General features: G+C 37.4%; 1 protein-coding gene across 1 annotated transcript; it reads right to left on the bottom strand.

The window, feature by feature from the left end:
- Positions 1-138: 138 nt before the first annotated feature.
- On the bottom strand, positions 139-14,118 carry LOC108100091 (protein phosphatase 1 regulatory subunit 14B). Its single transcript, XM_017203833.2, has 4 exons — positions 13,710-14,118; positions 2,121-2,418; positions 1,688-1,762; positions 139-1,627 (listed from the first exon to the last, which is right to left on the bottom strand). The coding sequence occupies exons 2-4, from the start codon at positions 2,334-2,336 to the stop codon at positions 1,544-1,546; spliced, it is 375 nt and encodes a 124-aa protein (XP_017059322.1). The 5' UTR covers positions 2,337-2,418; positions 13,710-14,118; the 3' UTR covers positions 139-1,543.
- Positions 14,119-17,400: the final 3,282 nt, after the last annotated feature.

The raw sequence follows: 17,400 nt of genomic DNA, 5'->3' as shown, positions 1-17,400 counted from the left end.
TGAATTTCGAATGTCTTTGAAATCAAACATAATTCAAATATATTTATTTGTTTAAACAAAAGCAGATCAGCTTGTAAATGAACGGAAATTAATAATAACTAACTTTTATTGCAAACAAAATTTAATAAAACACCTATATAAGTTGTCTAAAGCAATTAAATTTTATTTGTAAACTTTTCATTTGCGTTTTATAAATGTTTTTCGTCAGCTTTTCATTACAGCTTTTTGCACCTTTTAGCGTGTGTTTTTGTGTGTGCTTTCCGATTTACTTTTAAATGAAAGTTGTGTGCATGATTAAGTGTGAATGCTTTAATGCTTAACTCGCTTAAATAATCGTTTTATGCTTTCTTTTAATGTTGCAATGGAATAATGCGATGATTAATTGGTTGCTACTAGTATGCAAATAGCATGTATTTAGAAATCACTAATACTTTGTAGATCTGATAGAGAGAAGTAGGGACGTATTTCGAGAGTCTAAGTGTGCTAGAACTGAGTCATAATTACGTATTTATCCTCTTCCGCCTAAATTGAGCACATTTAAAATACTTTACGTTAGGTTTCGATTGCTAGAAATGCTAGAATGTTTAGATACTACTACAAAGAGGTGTAGGTTTCGTGGAGTGAAGAAGTGTCGATGCTTTTCCGAGGGTATTTACAAACTTTTGGGTTTCGAGCTGTGGAGTATTTGTTAACATTTTATTTACAACTATGAAAATTGTGTCTTCTTGGCTTCTAAAATGCAGTTATATTTATTTAGGCTGTGCACTTGTTCTCTGTATGCCGAAATCGAAATAGATTCGGTTTGAGAACAAAGTTTTGGATGTGAGTTTAAAATTCCTTTTCGCCAGGCTTTACTGTGCTTCTGTTTTCCTTTACGGTTTGTACTTGCTAACTGCGCATACAAGCTCTTCTTCCTCCACGTTTTGGCAGTGAACCTGAGCTTTCATCTTTGACTTGGTGATCGCACACTTTACTTACAAAAATCTTTTCTTAATTCGCAGCTTTCTTCTGCTTATGTAGATATACGATATTCGGGGATCTATACTGATAGGTGGTTAAATGAAGCACACACACATGCAAATCAATTATTTTGCAAAACAACCCGAGTGTCACAATAAATGGATCTAAATATATTTATTTAACTACACGTCCTTCTCGTTTCAAATGTAGCTAAATGTTTGCGTTTGTTTTTCGGAGATATCATGTTTGTGTTTTATTTAAAAAATATCATCACAAAATTGATGAAGTATTATTTTTTCTCGGTATTACACCATAAGCTTACGGCTAACGATCTTCATCATTTATCATTTCCAAGGGTAGCTTAAATTAGGTTTAACTTCAAATAAATCAGCGCAAAGTTAGGGACTAACAACTAAAGTACATGAAGAAAATCAACATAGTTTTTCGAATGGGTAAAGGACTTGCGAACTGAATTCTTTGTTCTTTGTGTGCCAAGCTAAACTTAATGTTCTAGGTATTTATTGTTTATCTGCGTATTATATGTGTAGGTCTGCTAGATGATTTTTGTATGGGGGCTGGTGATTTACAGGGTTTTTGCGCGATCCAGCAGATCGCCGATAAACTTCGATATGTCCGATTGCGGGCGTTTGCAGACTGACAGTAATCTCTGTAAAAAAGGAAAATGAAGTTAGCTTCGGGAATTCTTATATTGAATTTAGTTACTCACTATAAGATGAGATCTTCTGATGTCATCTGTGTCCATATCCAGTATCTCGTCAATGTCCACATCGATGGCTTCACTCTGCGAATAAAAATGGTGATGGTTATTTTATCTAATTATAAACATTTTGTTTTAAATTAATCCTTGTGCAAAATCTGATAAATTTACTGACAAAAATACTTTTAAATCAAAAAGAAAAACTTGAAAAAATTCTAATAATTCAACATTTATTTCAAAAAGAAATATTTATTTTTTTGGTAATGATTAACAAAAATTTACTTTGCTGAAGTCAACACTTTTGCAATCAATTTTACATCAGCATTTTGTTTTAATAAATACTTGTGTGAATTATAATTTCTTCAAAAAATGCTTTCATATTAAACTACCAACCACATAATTTCTGGGTTTGTTTTTGTTTCAATTTCTCAACAATACTCACTGGTGGATCGAAGAGCTTCTGGAGCTCGTCGTAGAGCCACATTTCGACGGCCAGTCGCTTGCGGATGAGGCTCATCTGGTGTGACCCGTACTTGGCGGTGAGGAACTTCTCCCGCCGCTCCTTGACCTCCGCCCCCTTCTCGTTGAAGTTGACCCGGAGGTTCGTCCGGTTCGGCGACCTCTCACAGTCGTTCATCTGCTCCAGGCCGCACTGCATTATTCTGCGATCGATTTAGCGGTTCAGGCCTCGTTGATTGATCTCTAATTTGCGGAACGCCTTAAATTAATTGGCGTGTTGGCTGCAATTGAGGAAAACAGTTGGACACATGAGACTCAAGTGGCTGTGTAATTAAATAAAAATTAATCGTATGTAACTGTTCATGACTGAGCTTTCCAAATGTGCGTCACACCCAATCCCATTTCTCTTTTTTTGTTTCTTTTTGTATTCGGATCGAGGGCCCAGCTTCAAGACTTGTTTTTGTGGGCCTAAAGGCATTTCCAACTTCCCGCATCCGTGACTCACCCAACTTTTTTTCCCTGAGGGTCTGATTCATACACTCCATTATCTACCATTTATTAGTGGACTTTTTCTATGTCCAGGAATGAAGGCAACAACATGCAAGCCGAACGAACACTGAACAGGAATAATTGCTCACGTGTCATGAAGTTTTGTCCTATCACTCGCTTTGTATCTTTTCTGATGTCCCCCCATATATATATACAGTATATATATGTGTATAAATATATGGCAGCTAATTAAATTAATGTGTAACGTATGACTCTGATTCCTGACATTTCACTTGTGGACCTTCGAAGTGCGGGAAATCTGATTTGACAAAGAAGTATGTTCGCGGTGAGTGACACGACCAGTATCTCTGCACATAAGTAACCGAAACCACGGCAAAGGTCAAACTTTCGGGGCAAGTTTGTTTATTAGATGTCTTCCGAGGGGCACTTAAATTAATAAAAGCGGAATTGCAACAGATTGGAAAAAGACTTTCTTTCTATGTATGTATATCGAAACATTTTTAGACACATTTAAGTTTTCTTTCTATAAGTTTAATTTCTATAATAAAGTATTTGAGAAATGATATTCGTTGTTTTGAAGTAATAAAATAATATTAATAATATGTACATGTCAAAAAATTTAAGAACACATACAAAAAAAAAAACAAGAAACAATCTTAAAATCATGATTTTCTTTTAGACAGCTTTACAGTTATTTTTAAAAATCAATAACCATTTTTTTTAGACTCATCAAACTCCTTACAGATTTTTAAGAATTAAAATGTATCCTTTTAAAGTGAAACAAAAATGGGGAAACAAAAGAGCTGAGAATTTTCGGCTTCAAAGACAGCTACAAAGTAATTTAAAACCACTTTGAATTTTGTATGAAATCGCAGAATATACAAGCGAACAAAACAATCTAAGGAAACCATTTATAAAGCAATAACACAAATTTAATACAACTTGAAAAGGCTCTGTCAGTTTGATTCGCCCACTCGACGTTCCTTATGACATATTAAAAGGGCAATATTGACTTTTCATATTATTTATAGACACACATTGAATCCAAGTGACGGTTTTTTTCGCATTTCCCCCCCAATCGAAGGTGGAAAAACAAAGGTTAGCCCCCACCGAGTGTCAATAGCAACAGAGGCCGTTGTGCCAGGCACCAGAAAAAGGCCGTTAACACCTGTCCACCTCTACCGAACGCAACTTTTATCCTTGTATCCTTTTTATCCTTGATCCAGTAACACAAGCCATCCCCAAAAAACAGTCGGCTGTGCAAACGGCGAAATGTAAACCTTGAAATTTCCAATTTCCTCCCCCCGAAAATTGCGCCCAAAAAAGTTAACAAACTCGATTCACTCTCGTTCTGGGTCTGCACTAAAACAAAATTGAATTGCAAATACTCACAGTCGAGTATTGAAATAGTTTTCGGTGTTTTGGTTTTTTTTGTGAGATATTTCGAAATTGCGGGCCATGTGGCAAGCGGAGCAGCAACAACTGCATTACACACACACCCAAAGAGTTTTCCGCATTCGCCGCTAAAAATACATAAACAATGTCAGAGCCCGCATTTTTCACACAACTGAATTTTCCAGCCCGTGCGAAATCTGATACCAGATTTACTCAAGAGCCATGAACAATTATGAAACCGGCGTTTAACTTGTCACTTGCATGTCGGTCGGCCAGCTTTTCAGATTTCCAGCTTTCAGCTTTCCCGGGGGCAAAAGAACAGAGACCTGGGGTCTGTAATGTGATCTGGAAACCGCTGAGTTCCATGCCCGGTATGCAGTGTGCTTCTCCATAGGGCTCTGGCCCGGAAATTACCCTAAACGAAGTTAATTGTGTGGATCCGTTTGGCCTACTACAGAAGTAGCAGAACACTTCTACGGGCACTTTCTGATGACTTGGCGACATGATACCATTTTAGAGGAAAAAATAGAGGAAAAACGTGTGAAGCAGAGGATGAAATTACCATCTTGGAATAACCCCCTGGGAATATGTCGATCGTTTGTTTTTGAAAGTATCTACAATCTATTTACGTACCCGTTACTTTTTAACTTTTAAATGTAAGAATTTCCAAATTGAATAAAAGAAATAATTCTATTTGTTTCTTGATTTCAAATAATTATGAAATGAAAAGGAAACTTTAAGTTTGTTGTATTAATTTAATTACTATAAAGACAATGAACATCAAAAGTTTAAAGAAATCTTCCCAAGGCTTGGCTAAGTTATTGTTCTGCGGATTCAACGGTAATTGTGGGATCAAATAAATTATGTTGGCTACCAAGAAACTTATCTAAGGAATTTCCTCAGATTTTCCCAACGACAACATACAGAAACGAGAGCAAAAACTATTTGACCGTAGATTACGTTGAGCGATGATGAAAAGGGGGCGCTTGGGGCTCAAAAGGTAAATTATACCTTTATTATTATTGCTTGCCACATCTTAGGCAGAAACTTTGCATAAATATTACGTTGAAATGCCTACGGCAATGCGGCAACAACATGCAACATGTTGCATGTGCAACAGCAACAGCTGGCCCAGCAGCAGCAGCAAACTAGCTGCGAATAAAATTGTATCAGCACCCCCTTGCAACCCACGCCCCTGCAAAGCAGTGTTGCATGAACTTCCGGAGTCGGTTGCACAAGGAGAAAAACGCATATGATAGAGGTAAGAACTATGCATATTTTTAAAAGTAAAATAAATGATAAATAAATTTAAATTTTGTTGCAAATTAGGAAAACATTTCGAACTGAATAGTCTGCACTTAATTCTTATTATTATTTTAATTTAGTAAGTAACCGAATTTAAACAAATTTTGTATTAAACGTATAATATTTCTCACCAATAAAAAGGGTACAAAAACAATAAAAAATATTAGATTAATATGAATTTCTTTATGTGTGCAATATTTCTCGAATGTGGTAAAACGCATATCAAATTGCCGACTAGCACTTCAATTTAATTCCTTTTGTACCTTCGCTTTTGTGGAGAAATTAGTTCGATGGTCAGAAAGAACCATTAGATGGATTGCCTGCATGCGAGTGCAATTTTCGAAATAGTTTCATGCATTTCAAATGAGATTGATTCGGCTTAGAAGCTCCCTTCCATTTCCAGCCACAAATTAAAAATGTAAATTGACATTTGGCTTGACGCTCTCTTTTTGGCCCAAAAATGAAATGTCAACAATAAATATTTCATTGGTGTCTAGAGTCGAGGGCACGTGGTGAAATTGTGCAGTCATATTCCATCAGCAGAAAACGATGCGATATCAGTCCTCTAAAAGCCAAATATAATTCGTTGAACTCAATTTAGGGGAAAAAACGAAACGAAAAATTAATTAACCATTTGAGTCGGCTAATCAAATTTTGTGTAACAAAAATTCAATTATTAAACGTACGTTTGGTGGGCCATAAAATGAAAAAAAAAAAATCAAATCAAAGTGGAAGTCAGAATCAGAGCAAACTTGATACAAAGGTTCAATTTGTTCACCTTCATCAGCTCCACAACCAAATTGATTTTTAAATATCCGCCCCTTCCCCTCGTATTCCCCATGGAACATTTATGGACAAATGCAAATCGAATGTGTCGCAATTGCCTCAGAAACATTTAAACAGTCTGTCGATTTGAGTCCCCAAATTGGGGAATATCGTTTTTGGACAGGCGCCAAACGACGACTGCAGAAATTTCATGTTAATTTCAAGGTAATTATAGATTAATTATACATTTATGCTGTGTTCATTGCCACTTATATGGCTGCGGGTCTATAAAACACTTTGTCGCAGCACTTAAAAGTGCTCTAAAAAAATTAAATGGCCTTTGCAATGATGGAGAAAAAGATAAATAAACTCTAGGGAAGCTAAAAAATAATGAACATCACAGTTTTCTGACTTTTATGTTAGTTACGTGTCGATATTGAGATATTCTAAATCTGGGCTAATGATTTCGATTTCTTTTTGGTCTCAACCCTGATTTACATTTGAAGAAAAGAAACATGTCCAAAAATAAATATGATAAGAGAGACCGAAGCCGAAATATCAAGTTCATCCAATCGAACCCAGGCTAAGCATGGCATTAACCCATTTAGAGGAAACTTTGGGATCCATCAGATCGATCGGGTCTTCTGAGCTTTTCTGAAAAGTTCATTCAAGCCGAAATTTTCACAGGCACACACACTGAATAAGGGAAAAAGTGAAATGTGACGCTATTATGCTAAAAAGCCTATGAAATCAAAGCCACAAAGGGCCAGCGTTTGTATATGCAAATGCTTTATGATTCGCGGGCCGTGAAATCCCCAGAAAAAGTTGAAAGAAGAATTGAGAAAATTGAAACCCAGAAAGAAACCAAAAACCAGTTTATGAAATCTGTGAAAAGAAAAAGATTTGAGCCCAGATTCATTGATATCGAAGGGCTTTTAGTTCCTCCTATGAGACTATTAATTTACACTGTAGGCATATTGTTTATTAATCACGTCATTCAACGGCGGGCTTATCAGCCAGACAAGCGTCCACAATAAATTATTGTATAAATTTCTGCCTCATTTAAATAAGCCGATGCATTGCGCAAACAATCTTGATAACGATGATTCGTGCAATATGCATTATAAATCGAACAGACCAACTAATTAGTATGTTTGTTTTGCAATCTATCACCCAACTTCTGATTGATAGGTTTCTTCCCCTTTGGACACGCGTCTGTCTTTCAAGAATTCTGCGAAGATTCTCGGACATTGATCGCTCGTTAATTTGTCAGGAGTATATTGTTAGCCAAATCTAAAAGTCAAGCAGCTGTTTTGCACATAAAACCATGAGCGAATCAAGGAAACTAACCAGAATTCAAATTAATCAGCAGCTTTTTGTAGATGAATTCAGGTAGAAGAAATCGAGATACTCAGATGGCGCTGAGAATGAAAATAAATCGCTTTAAATAAAAGGAATCATGTTGCGGCTGCTCATAATAAATTTAAATTAAATGCTTAAATATGCAAATGTATGTATTATTTTATTATGAAAAACACGATTCCCCACTTTAAAGCGCAATTGTTAATTGAGTTTTTGAAATAAAAATCCATCGAAAGCCATGCTCAAATAACAATTTAATTAAGAATAAAAATTAAAAATTTTCCACAGCAGACACATAAACTGTTGAATCGCAAAAAGCCTGGCCAAGAGCTCTCGAGTTCCCAGATTGAGCAATCAGTTTTTGGAGGAGGAATGTGGTGACTCATTTTCGGGAGAAGGTAAACAGAAACATTTCTTGTGTGTGTGCTGCTTATTTTTTTTTTTTGTAATATTCAAAAGTTAATTTGGCTTATTGTTTATTCATTTTGGTCAGCCCCTTTTCAGGCAATTTTTTTTTTGACTGGTCAAAAAGAAACGAGGTTACAAACCGGACAAAACAAAAAATGACCAAAAAATTGCTTTGAGTGGCAACCTTATGGATAAATAATTACAAGTGAAAACACCTACGATATTCGCGAGCAGTTGGGCAGTAGTCAAGTGGCCATTAGGTTACTACCTACCTAACATACCTAAGTAGCCAAGTTAGAGGTCGTTGACCTCCAAGGAGGGCGGCTTTTGGCCCGGAGATGGGCATCTCAAATTCGGACTGCTTACTGGGCAGTTGCCAAAAGCGAATTGTCATGGAAAAATGATACACAGCATTTTATTTTGGCCGTGGCAAAAAGTTTTCCTGCATAAATTACCTTTTGGCAAATGTTTGCGCACTTCAGCCGCGACTTCCCAGTATTCTGAGCCCGAGTAAACTTCCACAACGGCGGTCTACTTGACATGGATTTCGAGGCGGAAAAAAATCAAATAAAACACAATGGGCTAAACTGTTTTTCCAGCCATCGTATTTGCTGGCTAATTTATTGTTTACGCAATGTTTGTGTCGTTCTTGGCCCACCGAGAAATTGCGTCACGACCTCTGAGAAAATCTTCGGATAGGTGCGAGAATTCTCGGTGACTGATGGACGCAAGTGGAATAAAAGTTTTCGCCATTTATAAATAGATGTCATTTCTCATTGGGTCCCACGGATTGACCGACATTTCGCAAAAGACTGCCAAAAATAAGTACTGTGGAATATTTGGGATCTTCGAAATGCGATTGTGCAAGGAAAAATATCTGAAACATTGTTGTTTTTAATAGATCACAAAACACAAATATTTATAGAAGAAAACTCATTCTATATGTTCTGTGAAAGCAAAATAGGAAATTAAAATTCCCCTTCATTATAATGACTAAGGTTTTTGTTTAAGAGCTTACTAAATTATAACAAACAGATGCAAACAAAAAAGCAAAGTTATTATAAATAATTGTTTAGTACTGAAAGCCCCGAAAAACGCATTTGTTATCCGGAGAAAAGTTTGGAGAAATTCTGGGAAAACCGAATTGTTATCTTTCGATTTCCTGTTGATGTTTATTGGGTAATCACGGGAATGTTTACTCCATGGCTGTGGATTCAAAAGGGATTTTTTTAGGTAGAAATCCCCTTTTACTCACGTCCACGTTCACTTTCCCCATGAAGGGAATTCCAATTCTGTTATCAAATGCTGAACTCGAAACCAAAAATCGATAATGTGAGTATACCGCACGCATTACAAAGTCGGAAAAGGTGGAAATGATATTTGATGGGTGGTTAGGTGTTTTCTTTCTCGGGGGGTTGGGGATGTGCACTGAAATCGGAGCCAAAAGAGCAGTCAACAAATATGTGTACCTGCATATTTACGTCTGGCTACCTTGTCAATACTGAAATGTCTATAAACAACAAAGGCAAACAAGTGATAAATCGAGCAGTAGAAGCCCAGGCCTGTGGGCTGAAAATCACGGAAATCCCACGAAAAGTGCACGCATTTCACCCCCATTCCATCGAATAGTCAAGTTCGTTGAACATTTATTTATGATTGCCGCTGCGTTATATTCGTATGTATGTTTGTATGTTTGTTTAGTTGAACATGCAATGGTGGTAATGGATGCACGATAGTACGAACTAAGTTCTCGGGCACTGCCAAAGTCATAAAATCGTCAGGCAAATGAGTCCGCATAGCATTAGTCAGCTGCACAGCGAGAAAAAGTGCTGAATTTGGTCAGCTGGAAACAGTATTGTATTACTGCGCAGTTTTTACAAAGAAAAGAAATTCTGATAACGTAAAATGTAATTTTCTAAAAAGTCATTTTACACAAAACAAAATAAAAAATTTAAAAAACTAAAAAACACTGAAACTTCAAAGAACAATGAAATATTTTTTAAATATTTTTCTTTTTTAAGGCGTCTTGACGTTATAAAATTTTAAATTGTATCCAAATTATAATTTTTACGAGTATGTAACTTTTTAATAAAAGAAATTTTTATCAGAATAAAGTCAGAATTTCTCTGAGTGCATATTTATGCATAGAAACACAGCACAAGTTTTTGTTTTCCGAGGCAACGCACACAGTGTGCACCATAAAAGATGCAACGAGCTGCGAACATTGGCACAATGGTCTCCTCTATCAATACGGCTCGCACATACACATTCGCCGACTTATATAGGGCCATATAGTTGTGTTTATAAGTGCAGTTTTATAGCTACAATCACATTACACATACGCCATGTCGGCCCGTCGATTGCCAGCTGTCCGCAGTGGGTTAGAGTTCAATGATTCCATGATTTCTTGATGTACATCTCCACTTTGAGTCAGTCTCTTAGATTTTATTAGTTTAAATGAAACTGGAGTCTATCCTTAACTTTCTTTAATTGGGAACCATGTTGCCTTTGAATTTACTAACACTATTTTACAATTCAGAACAATAATTTATAATTAAACGAGTTATTGGTGTAAACTAACGATGAATTACAATAATTAACTTATATTTCCGCTTCAAGTTGCGGTTTAAATGGTAACTCAAACTTAAATGGGTTTTGAGTCCATTGAAATGCACACAACCATTTATCATCATTTCAACATTAGCCATAAATCATTTAAATTGTTCGAGATGCAGTCCATTCAATCGAACACTCCCAGTGTGTGATTGGCATTAAAAACTTTGCCAAAAATTGATCTATCGGTTGGATATCACTCTTTTTTCGTCTGCTACACATTCGAACCTTCCGTTACGTTTAATTTTTGAACGAGCTTTAAATACATTTCCGCTGTGAGATAAAATTTGGTGTATCTGCAGATAACATTATGCCAAACACGTAGGTTTTTGCCGCCGAATTGAGAGACAAAACCAAAAGGTAACACGACCAAAAAATTGCTTATTAATCTTTTTGACGAAATCACCAGAAAAAGAGACATTTCAGTCGTTACGTTTGATTTTTTTTTTTTTTTTTGAGCGTATTCTTTTCCGTTGAATTTGAGTTTGCGACATAGAAGCGTTTGTTTGTTGTTCTTTGGGGTTATTTTTAGTCAGTCCAGGATGTTTGCAAATGCTCAGAGTTTTAATGTTTGGTTTCGTACATAATTTATGGTTGTTTGGCATTAAAGCATTGGCTGACTTCAAGTTTTTCTCGTGATGTGGAAACTTCCTAAGACGACCTTGGGTGCAAGACAAAGCACTAATCTTCAATCTGCCAGCTGAGCTCGTTGGTAAATAAACAAACAGCGCGGGCTTGTATCTCAAAATTGATTTTGTGCCCTCTGCAGAGGGAATGTCTCGAGTTGCCCCAGACAATGGAACGAAAACGGAACCCACTAGATTCACCCGCGGAAACGTGCGTAATGAGTTAAAGATACATTTGCCTATATCGGTATCGCTAACTGTATCTGTGGCCGCTCTGCTGCAATATTGACACGCTTCCGAGCACCCTGTAAACACAAATCGATTGAGGGGAAAAGCAAAAAAAGCAAGAAAAAAAAGAATCGAAGCAAAATATGTAAGCATGTCAGAATCGAGCGTCGTGTGTCCAATACTGAATGTATCTTGTATCTATATCTTGTGGCGTGTTTGTTTTTGCCCGCTCTGCCGAGCGATTAGACACAGGAGGCCGCAAAATGTTATGACTGCGAATAAAACCAGGTTACAAAACGCAGCAGACACAACATAAAGGAAATTACAGCTGTCGGCACACATTATGCCGCGATATGCTGCCACCAGCTCGACTCGGAAAGCATCCAATAGTGCATCTTCTGTGGGCCGAGCAAAAGCGAGTCTGCGACTGATAAAAAGTCAATTAAACTGAATTGCATTCTTGCACATTGGAGCACAGCTCGTCTGGCGAAGAAAGTAGCCCCTAGAGCTAAACAAAGAATTCTCATTCAGCAGCACAGAAAATTTATGATTCTAGATTTATTTGTTTTAGGTTTTTGTTAAATAAAATATTTTTAAATGTTTTCAAACTCAAAAGATTGAAGTTATTTATTTTTGACTAAAAAACTTTGATGAAAAATGTAATATATGATTTGATTCACAAACATTTTGTTAATCAGTTTTGTTAATGAACTTGTACAACAATGAAAAATTCCGTTTAGTGACTACATATTTTTAAGCTTTATAAAAAAATATAATCAATTAATTCTTATTCTTTAAGGTTTTTAAATAATATTAATTTCAAAGTTAACTAGTTGACTAGTATTTAAAAATAGAAATGTAATTTTCTGGTGCCCACAATGAGATTCTAGCATTCCTTTTGCGCTCGAAACAAAAGGTCCAATTAAAATGTTTAAACATCAATCAAAGAGATTCGTTTATACGTATAAAGTGTTAATAAACCCCAGACTGGCTTCCATTTGTATGCACTTTTCTGTGCAACAAGCCATTGTTAATTTGCCAGCTAATTTGGCCGCTCAGACTGGCGACTTCTGTGTTTGATTTGCGGGCCAGCACGAGATCTCCGTCTGGCCGAATGCTAATCGGAATTCAAGCGAATCTCTCTGTGTTCTACTCCCTGCTAAAACCCCCCATACTAAAACTTCCCCACCGGAAAACCCCGCCTGTAAAATTGAATACCCCTTACAGAATTGGAAGCGTGAAGCGCAGTTGCGTTTTAGTTACGTTCCGCTGGGTGCGTGGCCAGAAGCGGCAAAAAAAAGAAGGCAACAACAACCACCCTTCGCTGCCAATAAAAAGTTTCATATATGAAGTTGTAAAATAGGAGAAATACGAACAGATAAAAATAAAAATAAAAACGTAAACGTAAACGAGGCGGCAGCAACCACTGCATAAAATTCCGCAGCTCAACACGCAGCTCGCTTTTGGCTGCTGTTTGCTGCTTTGCTGCAGGTTTTCAGCTGGCCAACTTCTGTGCCGCAATGTCTGCTGGTCTTAATGGCACTGGAAATGGAAATGTTACTGGGGTGGGATGGGCCAGACCAGGCTAGATAGTAACCTGGGAGTGGGACTTGGCCTGGGACCGGACAGGTGGCTGCGGCTGTGACGAGCACGCTCCTCATGGACACTGACCAGCTGAAACAAATCGACCCGATCGACTGGTCGGTCCACCAGCAGTGGCGAGCTGAACCGAAAAAACAACACATTTTCCGGTTCTTGGCCGCGATGAAAGTTCTGGGCGTCAAACAGCATTTTCATTTTTTGTCCAACAGCATCGGGCGATTAGGAAAATGTTGCGGCGAGAAATTGCTAAACATCTAACCAATCACTTTTCGTGTTTCATCTCTAACGCCTAGTTTAAAAATCATTTATTTAATTGATTCTATGCGAAGCAGTTTCTAATTTTGTTTAAATTCAGGAATCTTTCCTAATTTTATCTCTAGTCAACAAAACTTTATAAAATTTTATATCAAATTAATGAATTTGTGAGAGATCATACAGATCTTATAACAATTTTTGTTGAAGTATTCACATTTTTTATAACTTTTTGAAAAAAAGAAACAAAAATGAAATTTTTTGAGTTTTTTTTGTGTTTATATGGCTTTAAAATTTGCAGGTTAAAATTAAGTTTAGACTCAGCTACATTTTTTCTTCGTTCTTGAAAGTGTATTATATAATTTAGAAATGTATTTTCCCTTTTGGAACTTTTAAACCCAAATAATTTTTATTTATTCCCTAAACATGTTCTTAATTACGACACAACACCCATAATAAGTTTTCGACAATTATTGAACAATCATCAGTTTTCAAGTAAAATTTACTTTTTGGCAATTTTCCAGCGACGTGCTCCGCTCAGCTTATCTGTATTTGGCTTAATGACGGCGTCTCGTTCTCGACTCGAATTTCACTTGCCGAGATTTTAATTTATTTTCTTTTTCTGCTGTGGCTGGTGCCGCTTTAGGATTTTCCACTTTTCTGCTGCTGCGGCGACTTTCTGCTCAATGAAATTTTCATTTGCACGAGAGCACAATGAGGGCGAAACACCAGCGAACGGCGAACCAACAACAAACACACACACGGCGACGTTCGAGCGGTTTGTTTAACTGTTTGTTTATCAAGCGGCAGCGGATTGCCCGGAGTTTGGATACAAGGTATGAATCTGAATATGGTAGTTCTGATTTTGGTCAGCGCTTAGCACGCGCAGCCGGTGAGCACCAGGGAAAGACTGAATCGGAGTCGGCCGTCGGAAAAGTATCTGGCGGATACACACCAATGTTTCAAGCTAACAGAACGCTCTCTTTCGCTGTTATTTTTAAGGGGCTGAACGCGTTGATGTTGATGGGTCCGCTGATTTGTGGATTTGTGGGGCTAAAACTAGCAACTGCGGTGCGATTAATGACCAACGACTCAGCACCCAGCAGTTCGAGCTTCAACGATTCCAGGTAGCTCTAAAATAGCTCTGCCATCCGCATCGAATGAGATAAACCCAGACTGCGATCTGTGAATTTACTGCCTTGCCAATCGGCTTTTGCTACACATGTTTACTGCTGTCTCGTAAAGTTCTATTTATAGTGCCCATTCTATGTTCTATTGGGTCCGTATTATTCCACCCAGAAATCGCGAGCTCGCACCTCTATATAAATTTAGGGTATTTCTAAAAGTAATTTAACCAACAAAAAGTCTTGTGATTTCAGTGGGAGTGTGAAAGTAAATATTTTGAATTCTATACATTTTAAGATCGAATTGTTTAGCATTTAACATACTTTCATTAATATATGCAGTGGAATTTTTGGGTTTTATTTGGTTTGTTTGATTGCCTACTTGTATAAATAGATTTAATTTATTATCATCATTTAAAAAAAATAAAATGTTAAGCAGCTCACTACATTCATGATTAATTTGTATGAAAAATATTACGTTTTAAGTTCTAGTCCATCTTTTGAGCTACCATTATTTAAAATGATAAAACTAATTTTAATTAAAATGTTATGAATATAACAACGCAAATATTTTTCTAATCTTTTTGTATACAAATAGAAAGACTAAGCTGTTGAGTTGATTAGAAATAAATGTATAGTATGCATCTATAATCTTTTTAAGCTCGACTTATTTTCATCAAATGCTGTATATACTCTATTTTATTGGAATGTCGTACTTTAAATTGTTGATAAAAGAAAAATGTTGTTTCTTATAACGTTTAAATGATTTTTGTATTCAAGAATACTACACTATTTATTTAATAATAATGTGAAATTTATTTGAAAACAATTTAATAAGTGCATCGACGAAAACATTTTTGAACAAACAAACAACTGATAGACGTTGTTTTAAAATATTTGTAAATTCATTTTAGGCTCTTGAAATGTTTTCCGGCGGCGACAATTGTCACGCTGCTGAGCACAGCGAGCGGTCGAGCTTAGAATAACCGCCAATGCAGCCAACTGCAACTATTTATGGGGGAGGGAGAAGGCGAGAGCGAGAGAGATAGAGAGGGAGAGAGAAGAAAGCGGCTGCAGGCCAAACTGGTCGAAATTTACAGTTGGAGCGGAGAGCCATTGACCATAAACTTGAAAACAGAACAGAACAGAGCAGCAGAAAAGGAGAGCGAAACAATAACAGAGAAGAGGCTGCTAACAGCTAACAGCGGCCTGTTAACAGCAGCCGGTTAACAGTGGCCGAGAGCAAGCTGGGTTTTGGCCACAGTCGGCTGCCAATTATGCTCGACATCGGAGAATGGGACTTAGCGCAATGTGACAGACGTCACTCAAATGGCCAAGAAGCGAGCGAAAAAAGTGAGCACAAAGCGTTTAAGAAAATCAATAAATAAATATTTGAGCAGCCGAGCGGATGTTAAGTCCGACGTCTCAAGTCTTAATTACCTTTCTTTGACTTTTTTTTGACAGCACACATCTCCGCTCGCCACGAAAGTAATAAGATATTTATGTGGCATGGCCTCGCTTCTTGCCACACTCACTTTAAATTATTAAGCCTAACCGCCTTTTGTGTTGCATAAGCGAAGAATAAGAAAGAAAACTTTGGCTGGCAACACTGCGTATGCTTAATTTGCGATCCCTTAAATATTCAATTGGCAAAAGCGACTTTTTGACCCTTGGCATTCGTCCTGGCTGTCGGGCTTTGTTTTTCTGGCCAAAACGTTGAACCCAAGTTCACGAGTTCATCTCGAGGGCCAGCATCTGCCCCCTGGAATTTCATCTGCTCTTAGCCATGTTTATGGCCCCTTGTTGCGCATTTATTGTGTGGTTAAAGCCAGTCTTTGCCACCCCACCCGAAAAAATAAAATACGAAAGCAACAACAACAGCAGAGAAAATTGACACTAGAGGGTTCCTTGACGCCAGCGCCTTTAGCATGAGAAATACGCTTTTATGCTCTCCATTAATTCCATTTTGGCCACCCTGTCTGCTTGTCTACCGAAAATAACAAAAGCCAAAATTGGTTTAATAGTCGCGACGAAGTCTGGTCATTTGAAAGTGTTTTTTCTTCATTTTTCCCTTGCATATAATTAATGATTTGCTGGGTCAGTTCATCAGTCCACGGGCTTTTTCAGGGGCTTGGCTTTACGCATCATTATTTGGCGTTCATTACCTTTTATGTTTTTTTTCCGAGGGGAGGGGAAAAAGTGTTGGCGAAAAGTGTGACTAAAGCCAGTCTAAATGATTAATGAAATAGTTTTGGTTTTTTACAGTTCTATATTTCCCTGATTTATTCGAAGGGCTTCGAATAAACTCAAATATCTACAGATTGGTATTAATAGAAGTGATTTCATTTGCTGGGATTTTCCTAACCAGTTTTGGCTACTATTATGTTCTCTTAAGGAACTTATAATCTTATACACATTTCTCTGTTATGTGGAACGGTTAATCCACTGTCTTTCCAAGGTCTTTTTCAAAGCCCTATTATGCAAAAGAGCTGAACATTTTTCTTACGTTTACTGTCACAAGCTCAATAAAATTATCTATGACTGTTTTAATTAAAGTTACTATGGCCAACAACCTAAGCCATATTTATGTTGAGCTCAAGAGGCAGTTTAAATTCGGCAGGGGCTTAGGCTTCCCCTTGAAAGGGGGATCTTTTAGCTTAGAAACCCCTTTGGCAGAGCACCTGACTCAACCACAGCTCATATATCTTGTCGGTGGGTTTGCTCTTCTACTTTAGTCGGAACAAGATTCATTCATTCAACGTGTTGGTTGTTGGGCTTTTGTATCTAAATGCGAGAATTAAATGGGGAAAAAAGTAACAGCTTTCTGGCGAAAAATCAAAACACGTTTTTCGGCGGCAAGGCCACACAATACAAAGCCCCCGACGACGAACTCCGAGCTCCACCTGGACCATCTGGCCCACCTGACTGACTGATGGAGACTTCGACCCCGTGTCTTGTCAGTCACATCGTCCCCAGTCCAGAATCCAGAATCCCCGATTCCGAACCCCGAATCCCTCATCCTTTCAACGCGGTCTCCCATTTCTTTGTGGTTCGTCTGGCGAAATTTCCATTT

Source organism: Drosophila ficusphila, unplaced genomic scaffold, assembly GCF_018152265.1.
Source record: "Drosophila ficusphila isolate 14025-0441.05 unplaced genomic scaffold, ASM1815226v1 contig_855, whole genome shotgun sequence".
NCBI lineage: Eukaryota > Metazoa > Arthropoda > Insecta > Diptera > Drosophilidae > Drosophila > Drosophila ficusphila.
This window is presented reverse-complemented; position numbering and strand designations above follow the sequence as displayed.